The 27,102-nt window shown below is 35.2% G+C and overlaps 1 protein-coding gene across 1 annotated transcript in view; it reads right to left on the bottom strand.

The window, feature by feature from the left end:
• Nucleotides 1–27,102, bottom strand: part of LOC128647018 (sodium-dependent serotonin transporter-like) — a 188,449-nt gene that overhangs the window by 158,990 nt on the left and 2,357 nt on the right. Inside the window, exon 3 of the mRNA XM_053699831.1 lies at nt 16,859–17,216. Within this exon, the coding sequence (XP_053555806.1) occupies nt 16,859–17,216 (358 nt within the window). The remainder of the gene's footprint in view (nt 1–16,858; nt 17,217–27,102) is intronic.

Raw genomic sequence — 27,102 nt, 5'->3', positions numbered from 1 at the left:
AACCGCAAACCCCCCACATCGCAATAAACCTATTTACCCTATTAACCCCTAAACATCAAAACCCTCACATCGCAATAAACCTAATTAACCTATTAACCCCTTAAACCGCCAAAACCCACAACGCAAATAACTAATTAAATTACTAAGCCCCTTAACCTAACACCCCGTAACCTAACACCTCCTAAATTAAAACAAATTAACTAAACTAAAAATTACTAAAGTTACAAAAAATAAAAAAGGCTAACATTACAGAAAATAAAAAAACAAATTACTAAAGTTTACAAAATTAAATCTAATCCCTATGAAAATAAAAAAGCCCCCCCAAAATAAAAACACCCCCTACTCTAAGAATAAACTACCAGTAGCCCTTAAAAGGACTTTTTGTGGGGCATTGCCCCAATATAAACAGCTCTTTTACATTAAAAATACACAAAGTACCAGTAAAAAACCCCAGCCACCAAGCCTCCTAAAATAAACACTAAAAAACCTAAATTACCCATTGTCCTGAAAAGGGCATTTGTTTGGGCATTGCCCTTAAAAGGGCATTTAGCTCTTTTACTGCCCATCCCTAATCTAAATAAAACAAAACCCCCCAAAAAATCTTTAAAAAAACCTAAGTCTAACTCCCAGGTTGGCACTCACAGTTGCTGAAGTCTGGCAGAGAAGGTCCTGTCCCATGCGGTGAAGTCTTCTTCCAAGCGGCAACCTTTTCTTTCTTCTTCTAGGAAAATCCGGCGCAGAGCGGAGGGCAGAGCTGAAGACCGATGACGGTGGAGCTGAAGACCGGCGACCCTGGAACTGAAGACCGGCGATCCTGGAACTGAAGACCGGCGATCCTGGAACTAAAGACTGGCGACCGCAAAGCCATGGAGCGTGGAGGATCCTCTTCGTATGATCGCCGCCGTACAGTGGATAGTGAATTCAAGGTACACGATTAAAAATGGCGTCCCTTGAATTCCTATTGGCTGATTTGATTCTTCAAATTCAAATCAGCCAATAGGATGAGAGCTACTCAAATCCTATTGGTTGTTCAAATCAGCCAATAGGATGAGAACAAGTAAAATCTTATTGGTTGGTGAACAGCCCATAGGATTTCACTTTCTCTCATCCTATTGGCTGTACACCAGCCAATAGGATGAGAGCAAGTGAAATCCTATTGGCTGTTCACCAACCGATAAGATTTTACTTGCTCTCATCCTATTGGCTGATGTGAAAATGTCAGCCAATAGGAATGCAAGGTTCCCCAATAAATATGGGGTACCTTGCATTTAATCTTCAGTGTGTGGCAGACGATCGCATGAAGAGGAACCTTCACGCCGTCTGGAACTGCCGCCAAGGACCATCACTGCCTCCGAGGATCGCCACATCTGGATACACCGCTCTGCATCTCCGCTCCGCGCCGCCTTCGCTGTGGATGAAGATGATGCACCCGTCTGGAAGAAGATCTTCTCCGCCATACTTCAGGACCTGTGAGTATCTATTTGGGGCTTTAGTGTTAGTTTTTTTTTTACTTTTTATGTTGTTGTTTTTTTTTAAACTTAGGTTTTTTGGGGGCAATTGTAAAAGAGCTAAATGCCCATCCAAATGCCCTTTTCAGGGCAATGGGTAGTTTATGCTTTTTTAGTGTCATATTTTTTATTTTGGGGGGTTTGATGGATGGGGGGATTTTAATGTTAGAGGGGACTTGGTGTATTTTGGATGTAAAAGAGCTGATTATCTTGGGGCAATACCCTACAAAAAGCCTTTTTAAGGGCTACTGGTAGTTTATTCTTAGATTAGGGAGTGTTTTTATTTTGGTGGGTTTTTTATTTTCATAGGGATAAGGTTTAATTTTTAAAAATTTGGTAATTTGATTTTTTATGTTCTGTAATGTTAGTCTTATTTTATTTTTTGTAAACTTAGCTTTTTTTTTGTAACTTTAGAATTTATTAGTTTAGGTAATCTGTGTTAATTTAACCCCTTAATGACCACAGCACTTTTCCATTTTCTGTCCGTTTGGGACCAAGGCTATTTTTACATTTTTGCGGTGTTTGTGTTTTGTGTAATTTTCCTCTTACTCATTTACTGTACCCACACATATTATATATCGTTTTTCTCGCCATTAAATGGACCATTATTTTAATCATATCTTATAATTTACTATAAAAAGTGTATAAAATATGAGGAACAATGGAAAATAACACACTTTTTCTAACTTTGACCCCCACATCTACAACCACCAAAAAACACCCAAGCTAAAATAGTTTCTAAATTTTGTCCTGAGTTTAGAAATACCCAATGTTTACATGTTCTTTGCTTTTTTTGCAAGTTATAGGGCCATAAATACAAGTAGCACTTTGCTATTTCCAAACCACTTTTTTTCAAAATTAGCGCTAGTTACATTAGAACACTGATATCTTTCAGGAATCTCTGAAAATCCCTTGACATGTATATATATATATATATATATATTTTTTTTTTTAGAAGACATCCCAAAGTATTGATCTAGGCCCATTTTGGTATATTTCATGCCACCCTATCACTGCCAAATGCGATCAAATAAAAAAAAATCGTTCACTTTTTCACAAATTTTTTCACAAACTTTAGGTTTCTCACTGAAAATTATTTACAAACAACTTGTGCAATTATGGCAAAAATGGTTGTAAATGCTTCTCTGGGATCCCCTTTGTTCAGAAATAGCAGACATATATGGCTTTGGCATTGCTTTTTAGCAATTAGAAGGCCGCTAAATGCTTCTGCGCACCACACATGTATTATGCCCAGCAGTGAAGGGGTTAATTAGGGAGCTTGTAGGGAATTTGTAGGGTTAATTTTAGCTTTAGTGTAGTGTAGTAGACAACCCAAAGTATTGATGTAGGCCCATTTTGGTATATTTCATGCCACCATTGCACCGCCAAATGCGATCAAATAAAAAAAACAGTTCACTTTTTCGCAAACTTTTTCACAAACTTTAAGTTTCTCACTGAAATTATTTACAAACAGCTTGTGCAATTATGATACCAATGGTTGTAAATGCTTCTCTGGGATCCCCTTTGTTCAGAAATAGCAGATACATATGGCTTTGGTGTTGCTTTTTGGTAATTAGAAGGCTGCTAAATGCCGCTGCGCACCACACGTGTATTATGCCCAGCAGTGAAGGGGTTAATTAGGTAGCTTGTAGGGAGGTTGCAGGGTTAATTTTAGCTTTAGTGTAGAGATCAGCCTCCCACCTGACACATCACACCCTCTGATCCCTCCCAAACAGCTCCCTTCCCTCCCCCACCCCACAATTGTCCCAGCCATCTTAAGTACTGGCAGAAAGTCTGCCAGTACTAAAATAAAAAGGTATCTTTTACATATGTTGCTGTGTAGGATCCCCCCTTAGCCCCCAACCTCCCTGACCCCCCCAAACAGCTCTCTAACCCTCCCCCTCTGCCGTATTGGGAGCCATCTTGGGTATTGGCAGCTGTCTGCCAGTACCCAGTTTGCAAAAAAATGCTTTTTTTTGTTTTGTTTTTCTGTAGTGTAGCTTCCCCCCCCCCACAGACCAACCCCCCACCCCTGCCTGATCGTTTATAATAAAAAAAAGCTTGCCTTCCCCCCCTTTTTCCCACTGTTCACAACAAATTTGCTGTAGTGTAGCAGTTCCCACCCGCTCCCTCCCCGTGCACACGCCTGCCCCTGCCCTCCTGGCTACCCCCACCCATGATCCCGCCCCCCTCGACATCATAGGGCCCATCGATGGCTGCCCACCCGCCTCCCACGTCGGCTCCCACCCACCGATACCGGCCATTGATGTCCGGTGCAGAGAGGGCCACAGAGTGGCTCTCTCTGCATCGGATGGCCAAGGGGTGTTATTGCAGGATGCCTCTATATCGAGGCATCACTGCAATAACTGGAAAGCGGCTGGAAGCGATCAAGATCGCTTCCACCGCTTTCCCAGTCCGACGACGTACAGGATACATCCTTGGTCGTTAACTGTATTTTTTTAGAGGACGTACCCTGTACGTCGTTGGTCATTTAGGGGTTAAGATGGTGTTAGGATAGGGGGTGTTAGGTTAGGGTGCTTAGTTATTTAAATAGTTATTTGCGTTGTTGGTTTAAGGGGTTAATAAGTTAATTAGGTTTATTGGGATGTGGGGGTTTTGCGGTTTAGGGGTTAATAGGTTAATAATGTTTATTGCGATGTGTAGGTTTTGCGGTTTAGGGGTTAATAGGTTAATAATGTTTATTGCAATGTGGGGGTTTTGTGGTTTAGGGGTTAATAGGGTAATTAGGTTTATTGTGATGTGGGGGTTTTGCGGTTTAGGGGTTAATAGGGTAATTAGGTTTATTATGATGTGGGTGGTTGACGGTTAAGGGGTTATTAATTTTATTTTTACTTGTGATTTTTTGGGGATGGCGGAAATATAGGTAAAGAAGTGTTAGGTTTATTATTGGGAGGCGGCTCAGTCTACACATTATTTATACAGTCACAGTGTATAGTGACTGTATAAATAATGTAGACACTGACACTTCTATAATAAGCATTTGTAATATATATATATATATATATATATATATAATGTACGCACTGACACTTTAAATAATTTAGCATTTAGCCGTATGTATTGAAAGGAAATGTATGTATAAGTGTCAGTTTGTACATGATTTTTTATTAATACTTATTTTTTCAGTTTCATTGTCTACATTATTGATAGAGTAACTATGCATTGTTAAAATATAAATTCTGTGTGGTCGGAGTTACGGAAATTGCTGATCGCAACTTCCAAAAATGTTTTACGGGCATAGGAATTAACCTATACGTCAGTGTCAATCAAACACTGCACGTTTGTGGAAAGCCACGCCTCTCGCTCGCGGCAAATCACACGTGTCACTCGCGGCTTACCACGCTCCTTCCTCGCCCCGTTTAGACATTTAAAATATTAAAGGGACACTGAACCCAAATTTTGTCTTTCATGATTCAGATAGAGCATGCAATTTTAAGCAACTTTCTAATTTACTCCTATTATCAGTTTTTCTTTGTTCTCTTGCTATCTTTATTTGAAAAAGAAGGCATCTAAGCGCTTTTGATTTGAAAATGTCAGCCAATATGAATGCAAGGTACCCCATATTTAAACAGGTACCTCACCGCCTGGTTGAAGATGTCCGGACTTCAGGAACCTTTTAAGGGCTATTGGTAGTTTATTGTTAGGTTAGGGGGTGTTTTTATTTTGGGGAGCGCTTTTTTATTTTTATAGGGCTATTAGATTAGGTATAAATTGTATTATTTTGGATAATTTCGTTTATCATTTTTTGTAATCTTAAAGTTTTTTTAGTTTTTGAATTTTAGTGTTTATTATTTTTTGTAACGTTAGTTTTTTTATTTTATTTGTAGTGTTAGGATTATTTAATATTGTAATGTTAGGTTTTTTATTTTTTGTTTATTTTATTATTTAAAATAGTAATGTTAGTTTAATTTAAAAAAATTTATTTCACAGGTAAAATTTTTTTTATTAAAGTTAGCCGATGTTAGGTTTAGGGGTTAATATTTTAATTTAGTGTGTTGCAATGTGGGGGGCCAGCAGATTATATGTTTAGTTTACTCTTTGCGATGTGGGGGCTGGTGGTTTAGGTGTTAATAGATTTAGTTTATCAGTACCGATGTGGGGGAAGCGGCAGATTAGGGGTTAATAGATTTAGTTTATTAGTACCAATGTGGGGGGCCGGAGGTTTAGGGGTTAATAGCTTTAATTAGTGTCGGCGATGTCGGGCAGTGGTTTAGGGATTAATCATTTTATTTATTGTCGGCGATGTTGGGGGCGGCGGATTAGGGGTGTTTAGGGGTTTATATTAGGGTGTTAGGTTTAAACATAACTTTCTTTTCCCCATAGACATCAATGGGGTTGCGTTACAGCGATTTGCTACTCCGCGATCGCAGGTGTTATTTTTTTCTAACACTTTCTACTCATTGAAAGCGTGCACGAGCACTTAAACTCAGCCCTTGGCTTTTATGCGGTATGGAGCTTAACGCACCATAACGCTCAGCACAAGGAGGTTTTTCAGTAACTCGTAATGGCAGCGCTATGGAAAGTGCAATACCGCTAATTTTTTGCGTTCTTTACGCACCCAGTATAGCGCAAAACTCATAATCTAGGTGAAAGTGTAATATGAGCTCTGCTTAGCGCAGCTGTGCTATCCATTGAAAGTATAGGGCGCTCTAAGAGATGCTGGCTGTGATAAACATTCTCTGGTCATTTTTTTTAACTATTGAATTTTAATACCAGATTAGGCGCTATTTATAGCGTGGACCTACGATCTTAATAGAGTACCCTGCTATCAATAGCGCTCCATTTGTAATTTGGGCCAATGCATTTTATGGGTCCAAAAAACAATAACAAAAACAGTGCCTATTGGTGGATGAAAATGAATAGATTGCGACCAACCTCATAGAAAGCTATGGCCAGTAATATAAAAAGTACACACTAACAAAAAAAAAAAAAAACACCGATAAATCTAAGCAGAAGGGTAATAGATTGAGAAAGTAACTAGTAAAGTGATCTGGGATTATTAGCTCTGGTGCTCTCCTGCTGCACAGAAACATAAAGAGGCAGATGAGAAGCATAGATCCATTCATTTCTAGGCTTTACCCAGTCTGGTGATAAATAGCCATTATGTCTTTTGTTAAAGGGACATGGCAGAGCATTCCATTTAAAAAAAGTTTCCAGTTTTCTTTTATCATCAAATCTGCTTCATGCCCATGATATTCGCGTTGAAGAGATACCTAGGTAAGTTTCTGAAGCACTACATGGTAGGAACTAGTGCTGTCATCTAAGGCTAATGAAAATGGATAACATTCTTGCAAAACTGCTGCCATATAGTGCTCCAGACACGTGCACGCTTCTGAGCTTACGTTCCTGCTTTTAAAAAAAAAGATAAAGAGAGAATGAATAAATTGAAGTAAATTAGAAAGTTGATTAAAATAACATGCTCTACCTGAATCATGAAAGAACATTTTAAGGTCATTTTAAGGTCATTTCAGTTGATTTGATTTTCTTAAACTTTCTGTTGAACTAATGTGCATTTCTGATTTTAAATTGTATGGCTAAGTTAAAAAACAATAATGCAAATACAAAAATGTAATCTAGAAACCCAGTGGAGCCACTAGGGTTGGTATCACCCGGTGCGGTAAGTTATGGTGTCACCCCCCCCCCCCACCCCCCAGAAAGCAGACACACACAAACACAAAAACACAGGCACACACACATACAAACACTCAGACACACACACACACACTCAAACACACTTAAAAACACACTCAGATACACACACAAACACTCGGAAACACACTCAGACACACACACAAATACTTAGACACACACACACAAACACTCAGACACACACAAACACACACACACACAAAAACACTCAGACACACACACAAAAACACTCAGGCACACATACAAACACTCAGACACACACACAAAAACACTCAGGCACACATACAAACACTTAGAGACACACAAACACTCAGACACACACAAAAAACACTCAGACATACACACAGAAACACTCAGACACACACACAGTAGAAACCCAGCAATCATTTAATAGACGAGTGAGAGGAGTTTCAATTAGGTTTTAACAGTATTATCTCTAGTATTCTCTTTTTTGACATACAACACCATTTTACTGTAATCACTTTGCCGTTGACTGCATTTGACCTGTTTTCTGTCTCATCCCTGGCTATCTAATTACTTGTAAAATTATTCTTAGAAAACTGGACATCTAATAATGATATGTTTGGCTTGCAAGTACGTTCTCTGCTTCTGAGCTGTTCTTCTTTCTCATACCTGTTTATTTTAGCTTAGAATATTAAAGTGGAAAATCTGCCCTAAAGTAGCATTTTGTGATATTATGTACATGGTCTAATGTGTCTGTTTAATATATTATTTACTTTAATATATCATTGACCTCAATCTAAAGAAGCAAATCTCTATGTTCTAAAGTCGATTTTCAAATCATAATTATATCATTGCCCTGGGTCTATTTATAGCACCATAAGATGCCATTTTATGTTTAAATATTTTTATTATGTTTTTTCACAACATGAATACAAAAAAAATAAACTGTTACAGAAAGTAAATGAGTCAAAGCCCCTCTAGATAGGGGTTAGTTGGTATTATAAGCTCATACAAGTATCTCTTGGCATGACAAAAGAAATAAAAAAGAAAAAGAGGGAAGCGTATTGCCTTAAAGTAACAAAAAACAAAAAGGAAAACAAAAAGACAAGATAAGATATAAAAAAAAACAAAAATAGGGGAGGAAAAACAAACTTTATACCCACACATATGTTGTATATATCAATTTCATATATCTAACTTTACGAAAAGTCTTAAGAGTTGCTTTAGATAAGCCACATGGCCCTTTTCAACCCTTCACACCGTTATTATTGTACACAGGTGTTCCTATATTCCCAACATCCAAATCTAGCAACTTTATTGTATAGCATTTAAGTGGTGTTTGTGTTATTCAGGATCCAATGGAACCATACTTTTTCAAATGATTCTCTGGTGTTCATGATCCATGAGGCAGATTCGTACATTCTAAATGTGTTATTTATCTTATTTCTCCTGTCACCTGTGTGTAGTAAAGCTTGAGAGATACTGAGCTCTATCTCCTCCTCTAGATCGAGCTAAGTAAAGCGGAGAGGGAGTGCCAGATCTGTTTTACCCCTTCACAGTCCCACCACATATGTTTGAAGGTGCCTAAGTTTCCACATCCTCTGTAACATAAGTTTGATGCAGTTTGTGACATATGGGAGGTTATGTTTGGTGTGAGATACCAGCAAAATGCTATTTTAAGGGTATTTTCACGTAAATCTGCACTGATCAAGCCTTTTCCAATCGAGCTAAATATATTCTCCCACGTATGTTTGTCATAAGTGATGTTAATGTCATCTTCCCACTTAAGCATCAGGGTTGTCTTGGGGGCGTTGTTGTTTCTCTGTATAGCTATATATAGGATAGAGATTGTGTGTTTAGGTCTAGATGCTTGTGAGTACATGTTTTCCAGTGCTGTAGGGGGAGAGGTCTTAGTGTCACCCAGGTATTTTCGGATGGAGGTGGACATCTGTAAGTACTGAAACCACCTTATCTCTATCGGTGTCAGTTTGTCTTGGATCTGAGTGTAAATCATGAATGTGTTGTTAAATAAAGCGTCCGCTACTCTATACAACCCTTTATTGGCCCATTTGTCTATAGTGGTATGAAGCTCTTGAGGCAAAATTTTCCTGAGTGGTATCATCACTGTTTGCGGGGGTAGTACAGTGTGGTGATCTGTTATCCATTTTTTAACTTGTCTGGTTGATGCATATAAGATGCCATTTTAATGGGACAGTTAAGTCAAAATTAAACTTGCAGGATTCAATTTTAAACAATTTACATCTATTACAGCTATTTATATCTGTTATTAAATTTGATTTGATCTGTTGGTATGTTTTGTTGAAAAGCATCCCTAAGTATGCTCAGAAGCATCTACTGCACTACTGGGAGATAGCTGCTGATTGGTCAAGCCTTTTAAAAAGCATTTAGATTATCATAAGTATTATGCAAACGTAACCATGGAAACACTTTGTTTAAAATGTTTGATTAGATATGTGAAAAATTGTAATAATTGCATTTATTAATTAACAAGGGACATCTAGGGGGGAAATTAATTGGCCAAATAAAATAAATATGCAGCTCAATGCAAGATATTTTAAGTTACAAAGTAAATGTATTCATTAGAGAAAACATGATCTTTGACATTGAATATTTTATATGTTGTACCATTTTTAGCTGAGCTTTATGAATGTTTATATGTATGCTCTTGAAATTATTGACTATGTATTAGTTTATTTGTAGGAACAAGATAAAGTTAAATTATTTTTGCAACATGCTCTGTTTTAGTTTATGAGAAATACTGTTTGTTTTCTTACAAGAAAGAGGAAATAGATTGAATGTATACATTTATCTTTATTTATTGGAAATAAAAATGTATACTGGGTAGTGACTTACTGTTATATACAGATATTTGTACATTATTGAAGCAAAACAGAAAGATTTTTTGCACATCTACAGTGAAATATGAAGTACTTACATGACAATTATTGTATATTCTATAATTAAGCAGATATTCAGGAAACATAGAGCTATAATTTATTGTGTTTAAATGATTGTGACAGCACAGAATTAAAAAAATATAACAAACAAATTTCTTTGATTTACAAAAATAATTAGCAATTACTGTTTTAGAATACAAGTAGATTTGTACTTTAGCCACAGTTCTTTAAAATCTTGTTTATTCATTTCAGTAGTATTATATTCAGCACCACAAACAGCTCCTTTGTGCTTGTCTGTAAAGATTATTGAAATGTGTACCAAACATAGCTCAATCTGCTTAAAGGGATATAAAACCTAATTTTTTTCTTTCATGATTCAGATGAATATCCACCAATCAGCAAGTGCTACCCATGGTACTGAACCAAAACTGTGCTGGCTCCTAAGCTTACATTCCTGCTTTTTTAAATAAAGATACCAAGAGAATGAAGAAAAATGACAATAGGAGTACATTTAAAAGTTGCTTAAAATTGCATGCTCTATCTGAATCATAAAAGAAAAACATTTGGGTTTCATATACATTTAAAGGGACAGTCTACTCCAGAATTGTTATTGCTTAAAAAGAAAGATAATCCCTTTATTACCCATTCCCCAGTTTTGCATAACCAACACAGTTATATTAATAGACTTTTTACCTCTGTGATTACCTTGTATCTATCTAAGCCTCTGCAAACTGCCCCTTATCTCAGTCCTATCTACAAACTTGCATTTTAGCCAAACAGTGCTGACTCATTCGTAACTCCAAAGGAGTGAGCACAGTGCTATCTATAGGACACACAGCACGGTCTTGCTGTGGAAAGCTAATAAAATGCACTTAGATAAAGGCAGCCTGCAGGAGCTTAGAAACAGGCAGAAATGTATAGTTTTAAAGGTTATAAAGTATATTAATATAACAATGTTAGTTGTGCAAAACTGGGCAATTGGTAGAAAAGGCGTTATCTATCTTTTCAAACAATAACAATTTTGAAGTACACTGTCCCTTTAGAGGGATGTAAAATGTAAAAAGAAAATGCTCCTGCAAAGGGGTTAAACACAAAGTTGAAGTCAGATCCAATGCAGAAATTCACTACTCGGTTCTTGCTGAACACATCTGGTGAGCCAATCTTAAGAGGCATATACATAGTCACCAATCACCAGCTAGTTGCATTTCTGCTCCTTAGCCTTCCTAGGTATCGTTTACAACAAAGGATACCAAATGAACAAAGTAAATTTGGCAATAGAGGTAAATTAAAAAGTCTTTTAAAAAGGCATGTTCTATCTTAATTCTAAAAGTTTAATTTTGTCTTTCATATCTCTTTAAACTATTATAAACATTTCAACATGCCAAGAAACATATCCTCACACTTTAATCTATAAAGAACATTGAACTGGGAAAAATGGACAGCTACTTCAATATATATATATATTATAAATCATTGCATTAAAGGGACATATAACAAAACAAAGGGAGATGATCCCAGATTTGCTGGAAAGACAAAAATTCTATTGTCTCCCAGCTGACCTTGTTGTCTATATTATAGAAGGAGGTAACTGGCTGGGAGTGTGCTTAGAGCATGTTACAACATTTAAATCAAGGGAAAAAACCCTATTAAGAGAATAGGGAAAAGTATGCTCTTTCTACACATAAAGTTTATATTTTTCCACTTAAAATTTAACTTTTACTAGTTATAGTTAAAAAGGCAGCAGAAATAGAAGTAGTATCTAGCTAGAATAATAGTTAAAAACACAACTCTGTAACTGTGACTTGTATAAAGTGGCTAGATAAAACTTCTATTTCTGCTGCCTTTTTTAACTATAACTAGTAAAAGTTAAATTTTAAGTGGAAAAATATAAACTTTATGTGTAGAAAGAGCATACTTTTCCCTATTCTCTTAATAGGGTTTTTTCCTTTCATTAAAGGGACAGTCTACACCAGAATTTTTATTGTTTTAAAAGATAGATAATTCCGTTATTACCCTTTCCTAGTTTTGCATGACCAACACCCTTTATTTCAGTTCTTTTGACAGACTTGCATTTTAGCCAATCAGTGCTCACTCCTAGGTAACCTAACGTGCGTGAGCACAGTGTTATTTATATGACACACATGAACTAACACCCTCTAGTGGTGAAAAACTGTTCAAATGCATTCATATAAGAGGCGGCCTTCAAGGTCTAAGAAATTAGCATATAAACCTCCTAGGTTTAGCTTTCAAATAAGAATACCAAAGAACAAAGCAAAATTGGTGATAAAAGTAAATTGGAAAGTTGTTTAAAATTACATGGCCTATATTAATCAGGAAAGTTTATTTTGGACTAGACTTTCCCTTTGGTGTACTTTACCTTTAAGGAGGTCTAGAAGATCAATTAGGTCCTGATTGTAGTAGTCTTTATAAGCTCTGTGTTTTCAGCATGATGTTGATTGTGTATTAAGTTATTACCTCTTTACATTGGCATTTACTTTTTGGATATACTGACTTGACTTTTGCTTCCCCTGACTACGCTTTTGTATTTGTTTTAGACTGGCTTGGTATATGACTTTAGCTTGTTTATGGACTCTGCATTTGTTTTATGATTTTGTGCTGCTTTTCACTGTGAAGACTTGACCAGGACTGTCTGACTTTAGATTTCCTTTACCCTGGATTTCTCTGTTATCAGGAGATCTGCATTTAAGTAACCTAGGCAAGTTTGTCTTCATCTGGATAGTGAGACTAAACTGTTACAAAGATATATTTTCCTTTGATATTGATAAATTTACACTGTCTAGTACTTAATTGTTGTTTTGTTTTGTAGGAGCTGATTAAAGTACTAGAGAAAGGTCAACTGCTAAGTTTAGTCCCATTGCTCTGTTACCCATGGCCTTTGTTTGGACATTGTGCTTACTACTAATGACCCATTTAGGGTTTGTGGGGAGTTGGACTTTTCAGCCTTTGTTTGTTTGTTACACATATTTTCTTAAAGGGATAGTAAACACCAATAATGTTTTTGTTTAAAAAGATAGATAAGCCCTTTATTTACCATTCTCCAGTTTTCCATAACCAACACTGTTATAGAAATATACATTTTACCTATGTAATTACCTTGTATCTAAGCTTCTGCTGACTGCCTCCTTATCTCAGATCTTTTGATAGATTTGCATTTCAGCCAATTAATGCTGTCTCTTAAATAACTTCACGTGCGTGAGCACAGTGTTATCTATATGAAACATGAACTAACGACCTTTAGCTATGAAAAACTGTCAAATGCATTCAGATGAGAGGCGCCCTTCAAGGGCTTAGAAATTAGCATATGAGCCTACCTAGGTTTAGCCTTCAACTAAGAATAACAAGAGAACAAAGCAAATTTGATGATAATAGTAAATTAGAAAGTTGTTTAAAATTGCATGCCCTATCTGAATCATGAAAGTTTAATTTGGACGTTACTATCGCTTTAAACATTAATTTATCATTTAACTAAGTGTCAAAGATAATTGAGAAAATATATTTTTACCATGGTAAACTCTTTGCATGTAAACTTGTATAAGAACATTGGATTGTAAAGCATGGATAGCTGTTTGTATCTTACCATGAATAGCTCCCTCTGGCAATTGGCAATATGGGCAGCTAATTGCCCTTTAAACTTTATAGAATATTGGACATCTGAAGACAATGTTCTGGGTGGGTAGAGCAAACAAATAAATCTTTTGCGTTACCTTAAGCAAAGATTAACACAAACTAACATTCAATAATTAAATATTTTAACCAAAGCATTTTAATGGGCCAAAAGTTTTTTAGATGATCCATACTTTGAATGGACAGTACAGGAAGAACTATTAGCTTGGTAGCTGCACTTGTATTACGAGTGGTGAGTTAAGGGTTGCACTCAAGCAGAAAGGACTATTAGCTTAGTGCACCCTCGGCAAGAATTGTACTGAACCCCCCCCCCCCCCACACATAATTCTATTATGTTAGGGATTTAGCGCACACATGCTCTTGGGCATGCAGATGTTAGCGTTCCATAGAGTCTAAAGCAATCTAAAGCAAGTACCTAGCAAGACAAGTGACTGGAGTTTGTACATCAACCATATGATATCTAGATGGTCATGTGACACATTATAACATGATGGCTCATCTCTGTGATATTTATTTGCTTTTGTTACAGATGGTGGTGCAGTTTCCTTAACCAATTTATTTTATTTCTGTGACATTATTGTCTACTAAATGTAATGTTTCTTGCATTAACCACATGATATCTACAGAGCCACATTACACCTCACTTTGCTTCTGCATTAGTATTGTTATGGATATATGTGTTTAATTTTTTCTAGTAAAGAGACATAGTTTAAACACCTTACCCTTATACTCCTAAGTATACCCAGTGTATAATAGGTTAACATTTTACAGATATGTACATTGACCACAAGAGGCTCAAGTGACCCCTCATTTAAAAGAGGGCTATGGGGTTGATTTATCATTTGTCGAGTAGACATGATTCACTATAGCGAATCATGTTGGATCAACATCACTGAATGCAGACAGCATACACTGTCCGTATTTATCATTGCACAAGCATTTCTGGTGAAATGCTTGTGCAATGCCGCCCCCTGCTCACTGGTGTGGCCAATCAGCCACCAGCAAGGGCTGTTAATCACCCCGATTGTATCGGGATGATTTCAATCCGCTACCTAAAAGGTGGCGGACAGGTTAAAGAGCAGCAGTCTTATGACCGCGTCTTCATAACTTCCGTTTCAGGCGAGCCTCCAAAGCAGCATCTGCTGCTTAATTAATGGAGCCCATTAACTTTATTTAAAGGACTGACCTTGTTTATTTATGGATTTACTGAAATACGCTGCAAACATATTTCAGATTAGTGAAACCTAGAATTGGCGCTTTGACGAGATCCTGAACTAATATCTATACAGAGAGCTGAAGTGGGTACAATGGTCAGACAGTTGCTAGAATATTAAACATAATTACACTGAGTACCATTTAGAGACCATTCTGCATATATACTTTTTAATATAATCCTTTGCACATACTCTTGTTAAACTTAAAAGAAAAAAATCAGTTTATGCCATGTAAAACTAATATATATATATATCTGCATGTGCTTATGCATTTCTAGTTTCTAAAACTTCACTTACAAATGCAGAGCTAATATAAATAAAAATCTGCTGAACCAGAAGTAAACTGATAACAGTAAATCTTATTTATCAGACAGTTTAGGCTGATACATCAGTCAACAAAACTAGTGTTGATCATTGATAACCTCTTTAAAAATAGATGAGGTTTGTAAACGACCACATCAGCACCGTTAGAGCATGATGACTTGCTCTGAATTAACTACCTGTATGTGTAGTCAGTTTTTAGAAGAAGCTAGATTTAAAACAGAACAATCTCTTGGCAATGTTTTAAAGGTAATTTACCTTAGTTGCACTTCTAAGCCGTTCTATATCATGTGTTAAAATAAACGGTTAAAATCATTTTATCAATATATACTATGTTTTCTTAAATTATATAAAAATACTGATTGAAATGATAAGGGTCAATCTAACTCTTAAAGGAGATCTATACTATAAGTCACTGGGTTAGATTCACTAATGTATTTTCCAGGCATTCTGTTCTCACCACTCCATATGTTATTGCAAACCGCCTATTCACTAAACAATTTGCAAATGTTTGAGATTTAGTGAACACTCTCCACAGAGTGACGTAAGAAATTGAGATAGATTTTAGATGGTTTTGCACACAAAATGAGGTCATCATAAATAAAAATCATAACTACATAAATCAATATATTTTGTGACTAAAAGTATGACTTTCATGAATTAAAGGGAAGTGACTGATGATTACTGATCCATGCAGAATCCACACTACTACTCTATCTAGAGTCTATATTCAAGTGGGAGTATATAAAATAAAAATCAGTACCCTTCTCTAGATTTACTAACATTGGGATGTCCTCTCATGTGTTTGTAAAGTTAGTAAAATGTCATGAAGGGGGGGAATAACTTTTAAGTAACTACCTATACCGTTTTTTAACAATAGATTTATTTGTGGTTAAAAAATAAATAAATTTAGCTATACAAGTAATCTTATTGGCATCATATTTTGTGTTTTTAAGATGTATACGTCTAAGGATTACAGGTGCAAAATGTATACAATATAAATATAAAATATAAATAAACATAAAAAGTATGCAGAAAAAACCTGTTTATGTATAGCTGTTAGTCTATTTGTCATATCAGCTTATTTTTCTTATTTGTGCTTGTTGACAAAATTTAAAAGGTGCAATAATATTTTTTTTTGCTAATTATTCATTGCATACATGTTTGAGAAAAGGATGAAAAAGAATAGGTTAAATAGTTCATTTTTTAAATAATAGTTGTACATTCTAAATGATGTAGAAAATGTAAACTTCTCAACTGCACAGATGAACTGTATTGATCATGTCACAAGAATATTTAACTTACATCTTATATAAAGGATGCTGTTTTATTTAGATGAAATGGTTTCCTTAGCAACATATTAAAATAAATATAAACATAAGTCCAGCTTTGTATGTCACATGCAGATCAATTTGTTATTAGCATACAATTTGCATTGTATTATAAAGATAATAATACATTGTAACATATTTAAAAGCCTATGAAACTGCAAGATCAAAATGAACTCTTTCTTTAACATGACAGAATTTGAACTAAAAAGTTACCTTCTACTCTTAAGAAGACTTTTTTTCATATGAGCAACTTTTGCCCTAGTCAGGGTAATAAAGAAATGACCTACCACCACCATTTTGATAACAGATGTACGGAAATCTCCACACATTTCCTAAGTCGACAGCGAATCCAATGACAGACAGTAGGAAGTCCATCTTCTTCCCCCATTTGTCCCGTGTGTCAGTTTGGGGTACGGGTGGATAGGTGTTATTAGGGGTGGTTGCATCCTGTTTGGGATGCCTGTCTGCAGGAGCTGTGGAGTTCTGCACTGACATGCTGCCTCTCCTGTGAACCAGGCAGGATTCCAGCTGAATAAGTGAAAGTGAGGGAGGATTTCTTAAGGCTGGTGACAGAGGGATAGAGGAGGGCTCACTACAAGAGGGACTGTCCACCTCCACAGCCCCAAATACACATGGTTTTGTAGGCTAATTGATTATGAGTGATTAAGAGAAAGGATAAGCCTTGTGAAATGCACACAGTGAATTGTAACTCTGCAGCACATCACTGAGCTGCTGAATATTCATCCCATTTACTACAATTACAAACCTTTAATGAGTAAGCCATCAGCTATAAAACAACTGTTTCAATATTTAAACATATTTCCCATTACTGCTAAAAATGAAGTAAAGAAGGTGCACAAGGCATGCCAGCCTGGGGCTCATGATACATTAAATCTGTTATAGCTGACTTGTACCTCTAGCACAATTTTAAGTAATTAGTAGTGTTACCTGAAGCAATTGCCTGGTGTATCTGGTAGTATATATTATTTGTATTATTGGAAGCCCATAAATGTTTCTTTTATTGTGGAAGAAATTCTGCATGCTTAATGCAAAATGGTGACATGACTTATCAGCAGAAAAGATTTTTCATTAGGCAACATTCACAGTTGCCTATGGACATATTCTCAATTCTTTCTTGTGTGTACAAGCCTTTGCAATACACTTATCTCACACATGACCAATTAATTTTTTTTCTGGTGAATGTATAAACTTTTGTTATGCATATATACTGTATGTTTGCGGGCTAGAAATAGAGACTGCACATAATGTCAAAGGGCAAAACAAGGTTGAAAGTCAGAGCAGAGATTGCCTGATAAACCTGCACATATGAGTGCTGATAGTATAAATCCACCCTTCGTATGAGATCGATAAAGGGTCAGTCTAGTCAAAACTAAAATTTCATGATTCATATAGGACATACAATTTTAAAAATCTTTCCTATTTACTTTTATCATCAAATTTGCTTTGTTCTCGTGATATTCTTAGTTGAAAGCTAAACCTAGGTAGGCTCATATGCTAATTTATAAGCCCTTGAAGGCAGCCGCTTATCTGAATTAATTTCACAATTTTTTCACAGCTAGAGGGCATTAGTTCATGTGTAACATATAGATAACGTTGTGCTCACACGTGTGGAGTAACCAAGGAGTTAGCACTGATTGGATAAAATGTTAGTCTGTCAAAAGAACTGAAATAACAGAGGTAAAAAGTATATTAATATAACCGTGTTGGTTATGCAAAACTGGGGAATGGGTAAAAAAGGGATAATTTATCTTTTTAAACAATCAAAATTCTGGAGTCGACTGTCCTTTTAAGAATCTGCTATTTAATGAGATAATATAAGAATTGAAATCATCATATTTCAAGAGTGTAAGTCATTACACTTAAAGTTTGTATATGATGAACTTTAGAGTCACTGATTTTTTTTCCTAAAAAGGATATTAATCACAAATCCCAGTATGGAGGAAGAAGGTGGACGTAAAAAAACTAGGATTGGAGCAGTGATTCTCTGCAATATATTACCATTTCTCTGATAACAGACGCGTGCATCTTTGTTAATAGTAATTGGCATTTAATGGTCACTGTAATGTCTGTGCACAACTTTAAATAAAACTTGTTTTCAACAAAAAAAGTATGTATATAACATTTTTGATTATTGGAAAATATAATATAAGGAGGCAACCTTCATTACTGACTACTGTACATAATACAATGTTTTTTTCTTTTTAAAAAGAACCATTTTTGTAATGTTTCAGTTTTCATCATATTAACCATTGTAATGCTGACTATAATTAGTACTCATTTTGAATTATGAATTGTTATGAATGTGTATGTAGTGTTTGTCTAAGGCAGTGTAGGAATTATTTGTATCAGCTCGCTGAGCATAAGAATTTATTCTTCTAACTTATAACCATATATCACTACAAATGAAAACTGAGTAAAATAACTCAATTACATTTAGCATATTGAAAAATGAAGCATCCAGAGAAACAGTCAACTGCTATTCCTGGGGCTTCGGGTCAAGAATTAAACTAAGTCCCTTGGTCTGAGCATATTTTCAGTGTCAGTTTGATTAAAATATGATTCTACTGACTCTTTATCCTTGAAGGAATTCCCCCTAGGGGTGTTTATGTCAAAAAAAGGCAAATGTGTGGGATGAAAGAAGGGCTTCCACCGATCTGAATGTGTTGTATGCACATAGCATCAGCGCATAAGATGCTCAGATCTAGCTATATAGTGGAACTCACAACAACAAAAAACAAGTCTTTCACAACCAAGTCAATCAGATGTACATGCGAAAATTCACAAACATATACCTGTAATTTCCAGAGCTTATTGAGAGCCAGATTACAAGTGGAGCGCCAATTAATGCTCCCGCTGCTAGAAGTAAGCTAGAAGGTTACGCCCATATTATGAGTTGAATGTAAACTGTTTTTGCTTGTGCGCTAACCCGACTCGCTTAAAAGTCCAAACTCAGAATATTGCGAGCAGGATAACCTATTCCCCATAGAAGTCAATGGAGCAAAAATGAAAATGAAATAAACCTAACACCCTACTGGCGCGCAAACCCGATCACATATTCTCAAGTGCGTTAACCTGACATGAAAATATGATTATTTCACATTCCAATGTTCTTCAAATAGAAGAATATGTACTATTTATTCATAAATACATATTTCTACATATATCTGATACTGTTTTTTTGCACAAATATATATCTATACCTACTGTATATATATATGATTATGTATAGGTAAAGATATATACAGATATATATAGCAATTTGGATTTCAAGATACATAGAACATATTTTGCTAAGTGCAGAACATTACAATGTAAAATATTTACAGTACATCATAAACAGTATACTGTAACAATTTATTAAATATTAATATTGCATAAATAGATTTTTTACATGTTTTCATCTACTTAACTGCAAAGGGTTTGAATGCACTTATATATATCTATACATATGTATTTATATGTTTATAGATATATCTTTAAATACATAAATACACATATAAATACATATGTACACACATAAATACATATAGCTACATAAATATACATCTAGACATGTATATGTATGTATTGCTATGTTAAAACCCTTTGCAACCATTTTTTGTGCAATATTTTATTAGATGGTGTTATTATGAGTGTATCTGTACTTTGTAATGTGTTTTTTGATGTGTTTTGTGACACCTGAGATATCCGTCTCATGTAACTGTTAGCGCTCTACTTGTAATCTTGCCTTGAATGTTTCAGGTTAATCACCTTGTTTGATTGTAATAGGGACTTTTACACAATACTATGTGGAAATCTGTAGTAAAACGTGTCAAACACACTGCACTACTAAAAACAGAAAGACATGCAGTTAGCTACTAACTAATGTTAAAGATATTAGTTATACCACATCTACTTGCATCTAACTCATACATTTCTTTACTATCCAAAAAAAATATTAAAATAATCTAGGGTCGATATGTATAGATTGATCACAATCTATAGCTTGATAATTAGCGTCAGCTGCCGCCTGCCAATGAGCTGTTTTCAACATTGATGTCATCATAATTAGGGATGGGCGAATGTTTCTAAAAATTTGAAATTTAAAACAAATTTTGATACATTCGTTCGTTCGAATAGAATTTAGAATGTTTATATAACATTCTAAAATTCTATTTTCGAATTTTCGTTTTCGAATTTTTCAATAAAATTCGAAAATATTCGTTCGAATAATAGAATGTTTAGCTATGTATTCATTCAATTTCGAAATGTAATATTCGAATGTGACATTCGAATTCGAATGTCACATTCAAATTTGAAATAGTATTTCTAGTCTACAACTGTGTTTAATAAATGTAAAATTCGAATGCTACATTCGAATTCGAATGTCACATTCGAATTTTGAAATAGTATTTCTAGTCTAATACTGTGTTTTAAATGTGATATTCGTTTCGAATGTGATATTCGATTTGAATGTGACATTCAAATTCGAAATAGTATTTCTAGTCTAATACTGTGTTTTATAAATGTAATATTCGAATTTGAATGTGACATTCGATTCGAATGTGATATTCGATTTGAATGTGACATTCAAATTCGAAATAGTATTTCTAGTCTAATACTGTGTTTTAGAAATGTAATATTCGAATTTGAATGTGACATTCGATTCGAATGTGATATTCGATTCAAATGTGACATTTGAAATAGTGTTTCTAGTCTACAATTGTGTTTTATAAATGTAATATTCGAATTTGAATGTGACATTCGAATGTAACATTCAAATTCGAATGTGACATTTGAAAACTGTAAATAACATTCGAAAATTGAATTTTAAAGAATATTCGTTCTTATCAACATTCTATTATGTAAATCGAATTTCTACAATAACATTCGTTCTAACATTCGAATTCGGATATAAACACATTCGCCGATCCCTAATCATAATCAGCCATTTTCATTATTTAGTAAAAATTTTATCATTTCACAATCCAGATTCTCAATACTTAACAACACATTTATTGGCCATTTTCACTTATCAAACTCAACTAATAGTAGGCTTGTGCATTTGTTTTATTACAAATTAATGTACCAACTAATTTTAAAGAAAACAAAGAAATACTGATGAAATTCCTCAGTTTTCATTTGTTTCCTTTAAATTACTTTAAAGGGACACTAAACCCAAAAAAAATAGTTCATGATTCAGGTAGAGAATACAATATTAAACAACATTACAATTTATTTCTATTATCTAATTTGCTTCATATTTTTAGATATCCTTTGTTGAAGAAATAGCAATGCACATGGGTGAGCCAATCACACAAGGCATCTATGTGCAGCCACAATTCAGCAGCTACTAAGCCTATCTGGATATGCTTTTCAGCAAAGAATATCAAGAGACTGAAACAAATTAAAGTTGTTTAAAATTGCATGGTCTTTCTAAATCATGAAAGAAAACATTTGGGTTTCATGTCCCTTTAAGGGGTTAAATACTTACCACTAGCGTGCTGGAAAACCCTGATAATCCAGACACTAGCTGTGCTAATATGAGGCTTAGAGCAGAAGATCTAAATTATTTTTTTCCGAATTTTGGTTCCAAAAGATTCGGACGAACCAAATTTTTTTCTGTTGCGCAAGTCTAGCAATCAGTCTTCATAAACCCGAAGCAAGTCCTATTACACAAGTCCTGTTAGATAAACTTGTGCAGCAGCGAAAAATTTGGTTTGTCTGAATCTTGAATGCCCCATTATTTATACAACTTTTCTATCATACACAGCTTCTTTGATGTTATTTCTCCACTAATTCTCCTTAGTCAAATATCCCAGATTTTATTGTACAAGACTTAATGCCTTGCATGATAAGGAAGAGATAATCTGGACTATTTCATTGAGTAGACAGAGTTAATTACAGATATAGTGTTAATTATCAAACATAATTATAATTAAATTACAATCTCAGATGTTTTTTTATCCCTTTCAATGCCCATGTTATAGCATAAACTAAATCAGGATTTTCATTAATAAATAAGAAGAGGTCATGATACTGAATTTACTTTATAATATTGATAGATAATAAAGATACATTCTAGAGGATGAAAACTGAAGTGATATCCAATGATTAATTAGTCAAGGAGTTCAAAGCTTGGGTGTGAAGCCCACAAGAAAAATTTGCATCAAACACAATACATAGAAAGTCTTGCACTCACTTCCATGTACACAGCAATTAGAAGCAAACTGGGATTTAGGGGTAGATTTATTATGCAGCGTAAGCTGCTGTTTCTGTGCGAGCCTTCAGGATCGCCGGAAACATAAGTTAAGAAGCAGTGGTCATAAGACCGCAGCTCCTTAACTCATCGGCCACTTCTGAGGTGGTGGACTGCAATCATCCCGATCAGATACGATCGGGATGATTGACACCCCCTGCTAGTGGCCGATTGGCAGCGAATGTGCAGGGGGTGGCATAGCACAAGCATTTCACTAGAATTGCTTGTGCATTGATAAATTCCGACAATGTATGCTGTCGGCATTTATTGATGTTGGGCGGACATGATCCGCTACAGCGTATCATATTCGCCCGACATTTGATAAATCTACCCCTTAGTCTCTTCCTCCTTGGGTCCATAACTTACAGCCACACATGCTAGCTCTAAAACAATGCCAATTGGAGATAGGCCCAGGACAATGTCTAGGTCAATAATCAGTTTGTTTTACTGAACACTATATTGTAAAGTAAATGTCTCGCCTTCAAATAAAGAATACTGGTGAACTCCTTTGCCCTAAGTCTCTGGACTTTATTTATTTTGCTTTGTATATTTGTTAGCCTATAGAAATTGTTAATTTATTTATTGTTTTATATGTTTTTATTGTATTTTTAAACTTAATAAACATATATTGTTGGATACTTATTTGTAGCGCTGCATGTTTTTGGTGGTTGCCTAGGTAATTTGTTTCAAGATTGCTGCCACAATTTATTTTTATCATTAGAGTATTCCCAACGTTGCTTTTAAAAACTACCCCAGGATAAATAATTATGCGGCAACCCAAGCTTACTCACCATTAGCCCTTTGCTGCTTTTTATTCCCAGATGGATCCACGTTCTGGAAATAGGGAGGCTAGAGGGGAGGAGGCTGCAGTCAATGGTGGTGGGTGGTGACTGTGATCTAAAGTGAAATGATAGTGTGGGTTGGAAACCCAGGCAGGCAGTGATGGCGGAACAAACAGCAGCAGATTGGCAAGTAACGTCTATGATAACAGTCTAGGCAGTGGCAGTTTCAGAAACCTTATTATGGGGGGAAAAGGGCAAACACTCTTGGGTATAGATGTGGGTGATTCAAGATGAGAGAAAGGGTAGGTGGAGAAGTAGTTATTGGTGTTTCATAGGCAGATCAGGGCAGAGGGAGGTTCTGAGGGCAGAGGAATGCAGTATAGGGGTGTGGTTAGGCAGCTGTGGGGCGTGGCCTTCCTAAAAGGACAGGGACAGAGAGTAGTCATTTTTACTTTTTTTTATCGTCCCCTTCAGCCCAATGAGGGTGCAGGATAGAAGAGCACCCTTGCTTCCCCCAGCTAGAACTGCCACTTCTGCTGTATGTGGCTTCCATCACTTGTTGTATTATAGGAGGATATCTGCCTTCTGGGTGCAGTGAAACCCCCCTGCAAAAGTGCAAATATTTTTATTTATTTTTTAAACCACAGAAAACAAGCAAAAAGGGATATAAAGTTAAAAAAAAATCACACAAAGCAACAGACCAGTCAACTACAAATACAGTATATATAGTATATAGTGACTGTTTTGAAAACAATGTTTGTTTTTTTTCAATCATTTTTTAATACAGGTCTTTTTCATTTTTTATAGCAGACCATCTGACACTTTCCTGAAAAAGTGAGTGAAAGTAGCAGGTAAAAATGTGATGATTCTATCTCTCTTATAATTGAATGACCTCAGTTAATGAGTTTTACTATAAAGTATGATCCTGTAAAACAAACGGCTCAGTCTTGATGTTAATTATCAGTCGTATAACTCGCATTAAGGGAAAAAGCATAGGCAGCAGAACAGCTTCTTTATTTTACATACAAAGATAGATGGGAGCATGAACACTGAGAAACAGAAAGAGCTTCAAACATTTCTCAGGTCAGTCCTACTAATAAAATACATCTCTATATAGCAAGATTATACAATGAAAGTGTTTATCATACTCAGTAAGGGTTGTTTCTTTAAATGTCATATTGGAAGAAACTTCAAAGAATAAAAGTTAATATCCTCAGCTCCAATTTGCAAAACATTATGACAACAGCTTGGTTACAAACAGCTTCAAAATGTTTATAATAAAGAGATATAAAACCCAAAAATGTTCTTTCAGGATTCAGATAGAACATGCAATTTTAAACAACTTTCTAATTTACTTCTATCATCAAATTTTTCTTCTTTCACTTGGTTTCTTTTGTTGAAAAGTCAGGACATAAGCTCAGGAGCCAGCCCATTTCTAGAGCACTATATGGCAGCAGTTTTGCAAGAATGTTATTCATTTGCAAGAGCACTAGATGGAACAATAGTTTGCGCTTGTGTTCGAGTGTTAATTTATTTTTTGACGCTCAGAGATTCACACTCGTATTACAAATTAAAAGTAGAACGTTTGCACTCTCACGTTCGCAAAGTCACAGTAACAAACAAACTTTGAGAAGTCACAAATGCAAAATCGAATTCCCCCATAGACTTCAATGGAGCCAAAAAAGTTGAAAAAACACCTACAAGTTGCGCAGTTATTTAAAAGCGCTACATAAGAAGATAATATTGTATATTTCATAATACAATGTTCTGCACTTAGCAGAATATGTTATATTTATTCTTAAAGAGATATGCAAATTTATATCTGATGGATTTGTGCACAAATATATATATATACCTGTATGTATGTGTATATATATATATACTGTATGTGTATATATATATATGTATATATATATATATATATATATATATATATATATATATATATAAAGTGTATGCAGGTGTATACAGGTGTATAAAGTGTATACAGGCATACCTCATTTTATTGCGCTTTGCTTTATTGTGCTTTGCAGATATTGCCATTTTTACAAAGGTTTGCGGAACCCTTTGTCGAGCAAGTCTATCGACACCATTTTTCCAACATGTATATATACATATAAACACATAAATACACATATAAACACATAAATACACAACATATATAAACACATAAATACACATGAATACACATATACACACATATAAACACATAAATACACATGAATACACCTATATACACACACCTAAATACACATATGAATTGGATCACAGCTGACCTCATTCAAATGTACACGTTTCAGGATTCATTGTGGTCAAAATTCAAGCATACTGGCTCTATAAACGATCACTGTGTATATAGACAATGGCGAAATATATGCACTAAACAAACAAAATTGGCCAAGGCCCAATATTTCTGTGAAAATCTGAATAACATATCAAACCCTAGAAAGTTTTGGAAAGTCATAAATAACTTACACACTCCCCCAATCCACTCCCAACCCTCCACTGTCAAAGTGGACAACCAAACCCTGCAACTTCCCTTAGAAGTAGCAAATGCCTTTAAAAATTATTTTATCAGATGCTCCACCACCATGATTGACAAACTAATAAATGACACACATCCTGAAACTACAAATGTGGATACGGCCCCACTAAATCTGCAAAGACCCAATATAGAGAAGTTCAATTTTAGACCTGTACCCATCAATGTCATTAAAGGGACATTAAACCCAATTTTTGTCTTTCATGATTAAGATGGAGAATACCATTTTAAACAACTTTCTAATTGACTTCTATTATCTAATTTGCTTCATTCTCTTGATATTCTTTCCTGAAAAGCATATCTAGATAGGCTCAGTAGCTTTGGATTGGTGGCTGCACATATATGCCTCATGTGATTGGCTCACCCATGTGCATTGCTATTTCTTTGACAAAAGATATCTAAAGAATGAAGCAAATTAGATAATAGAAGTAAATTGGAATGTTGTTTAAAATTGTATTTTCTATCTGAATCATGAAATACATTTTTTGGGTTTTAATGTCCCTTAATAATCTAAAAATGAAAAACCAGTCTGGACCTGATCAAATCCCAGTAATGCTGTTGAAGCTCAGTGCACCGGCAATTGCTAAACCTAACAAAAACCTAATTAACAAATACTTGGTGTCTGGATACATACCCAAACTTTGGAAGACTGCAAGAGTAGTGCCTATTCAAAAAAATGGTGAGATAACCTTAGTTACTAACTATGCCCAATATCATTGCTCCCAGTATTGTCAAAAATGTTAGAAAAATGCGTCCATACGCAACTATGTGAGTATTACCAGCAATCTGACTATCTGACCCCTGATAAATCAGGTTTTTGCCCGAATCCCTCCACTACAACTGCCCTCCTAAAAGTTTGCAATGACATCCATACTGGCATGGAACAAGGAGACCTAACTGGAGCAATTTTCCTTGATTTTGCAAAGGCCTTTGACACAGTAGACCACA

The sequence above is a fragment of the Bombina bombina genome, chromosome 2, assembly GCF_027579735.1.
Source record: "Bombina bombina isolate aBomBom1 chromosome 2, aBomBom1.pri, whole genome shotgun sequence".
In the NCBI taxonomy this organism is placed as follows: domain Eukaryota; kingdom Metazoa; phylum Chordata; class Amphibia; order Anura; family Bombinatoridae; genus Bombina; species Bombina bombina.
This window is presented reverse-complemented; position numbering and strand designations above follow the sequence as displayed.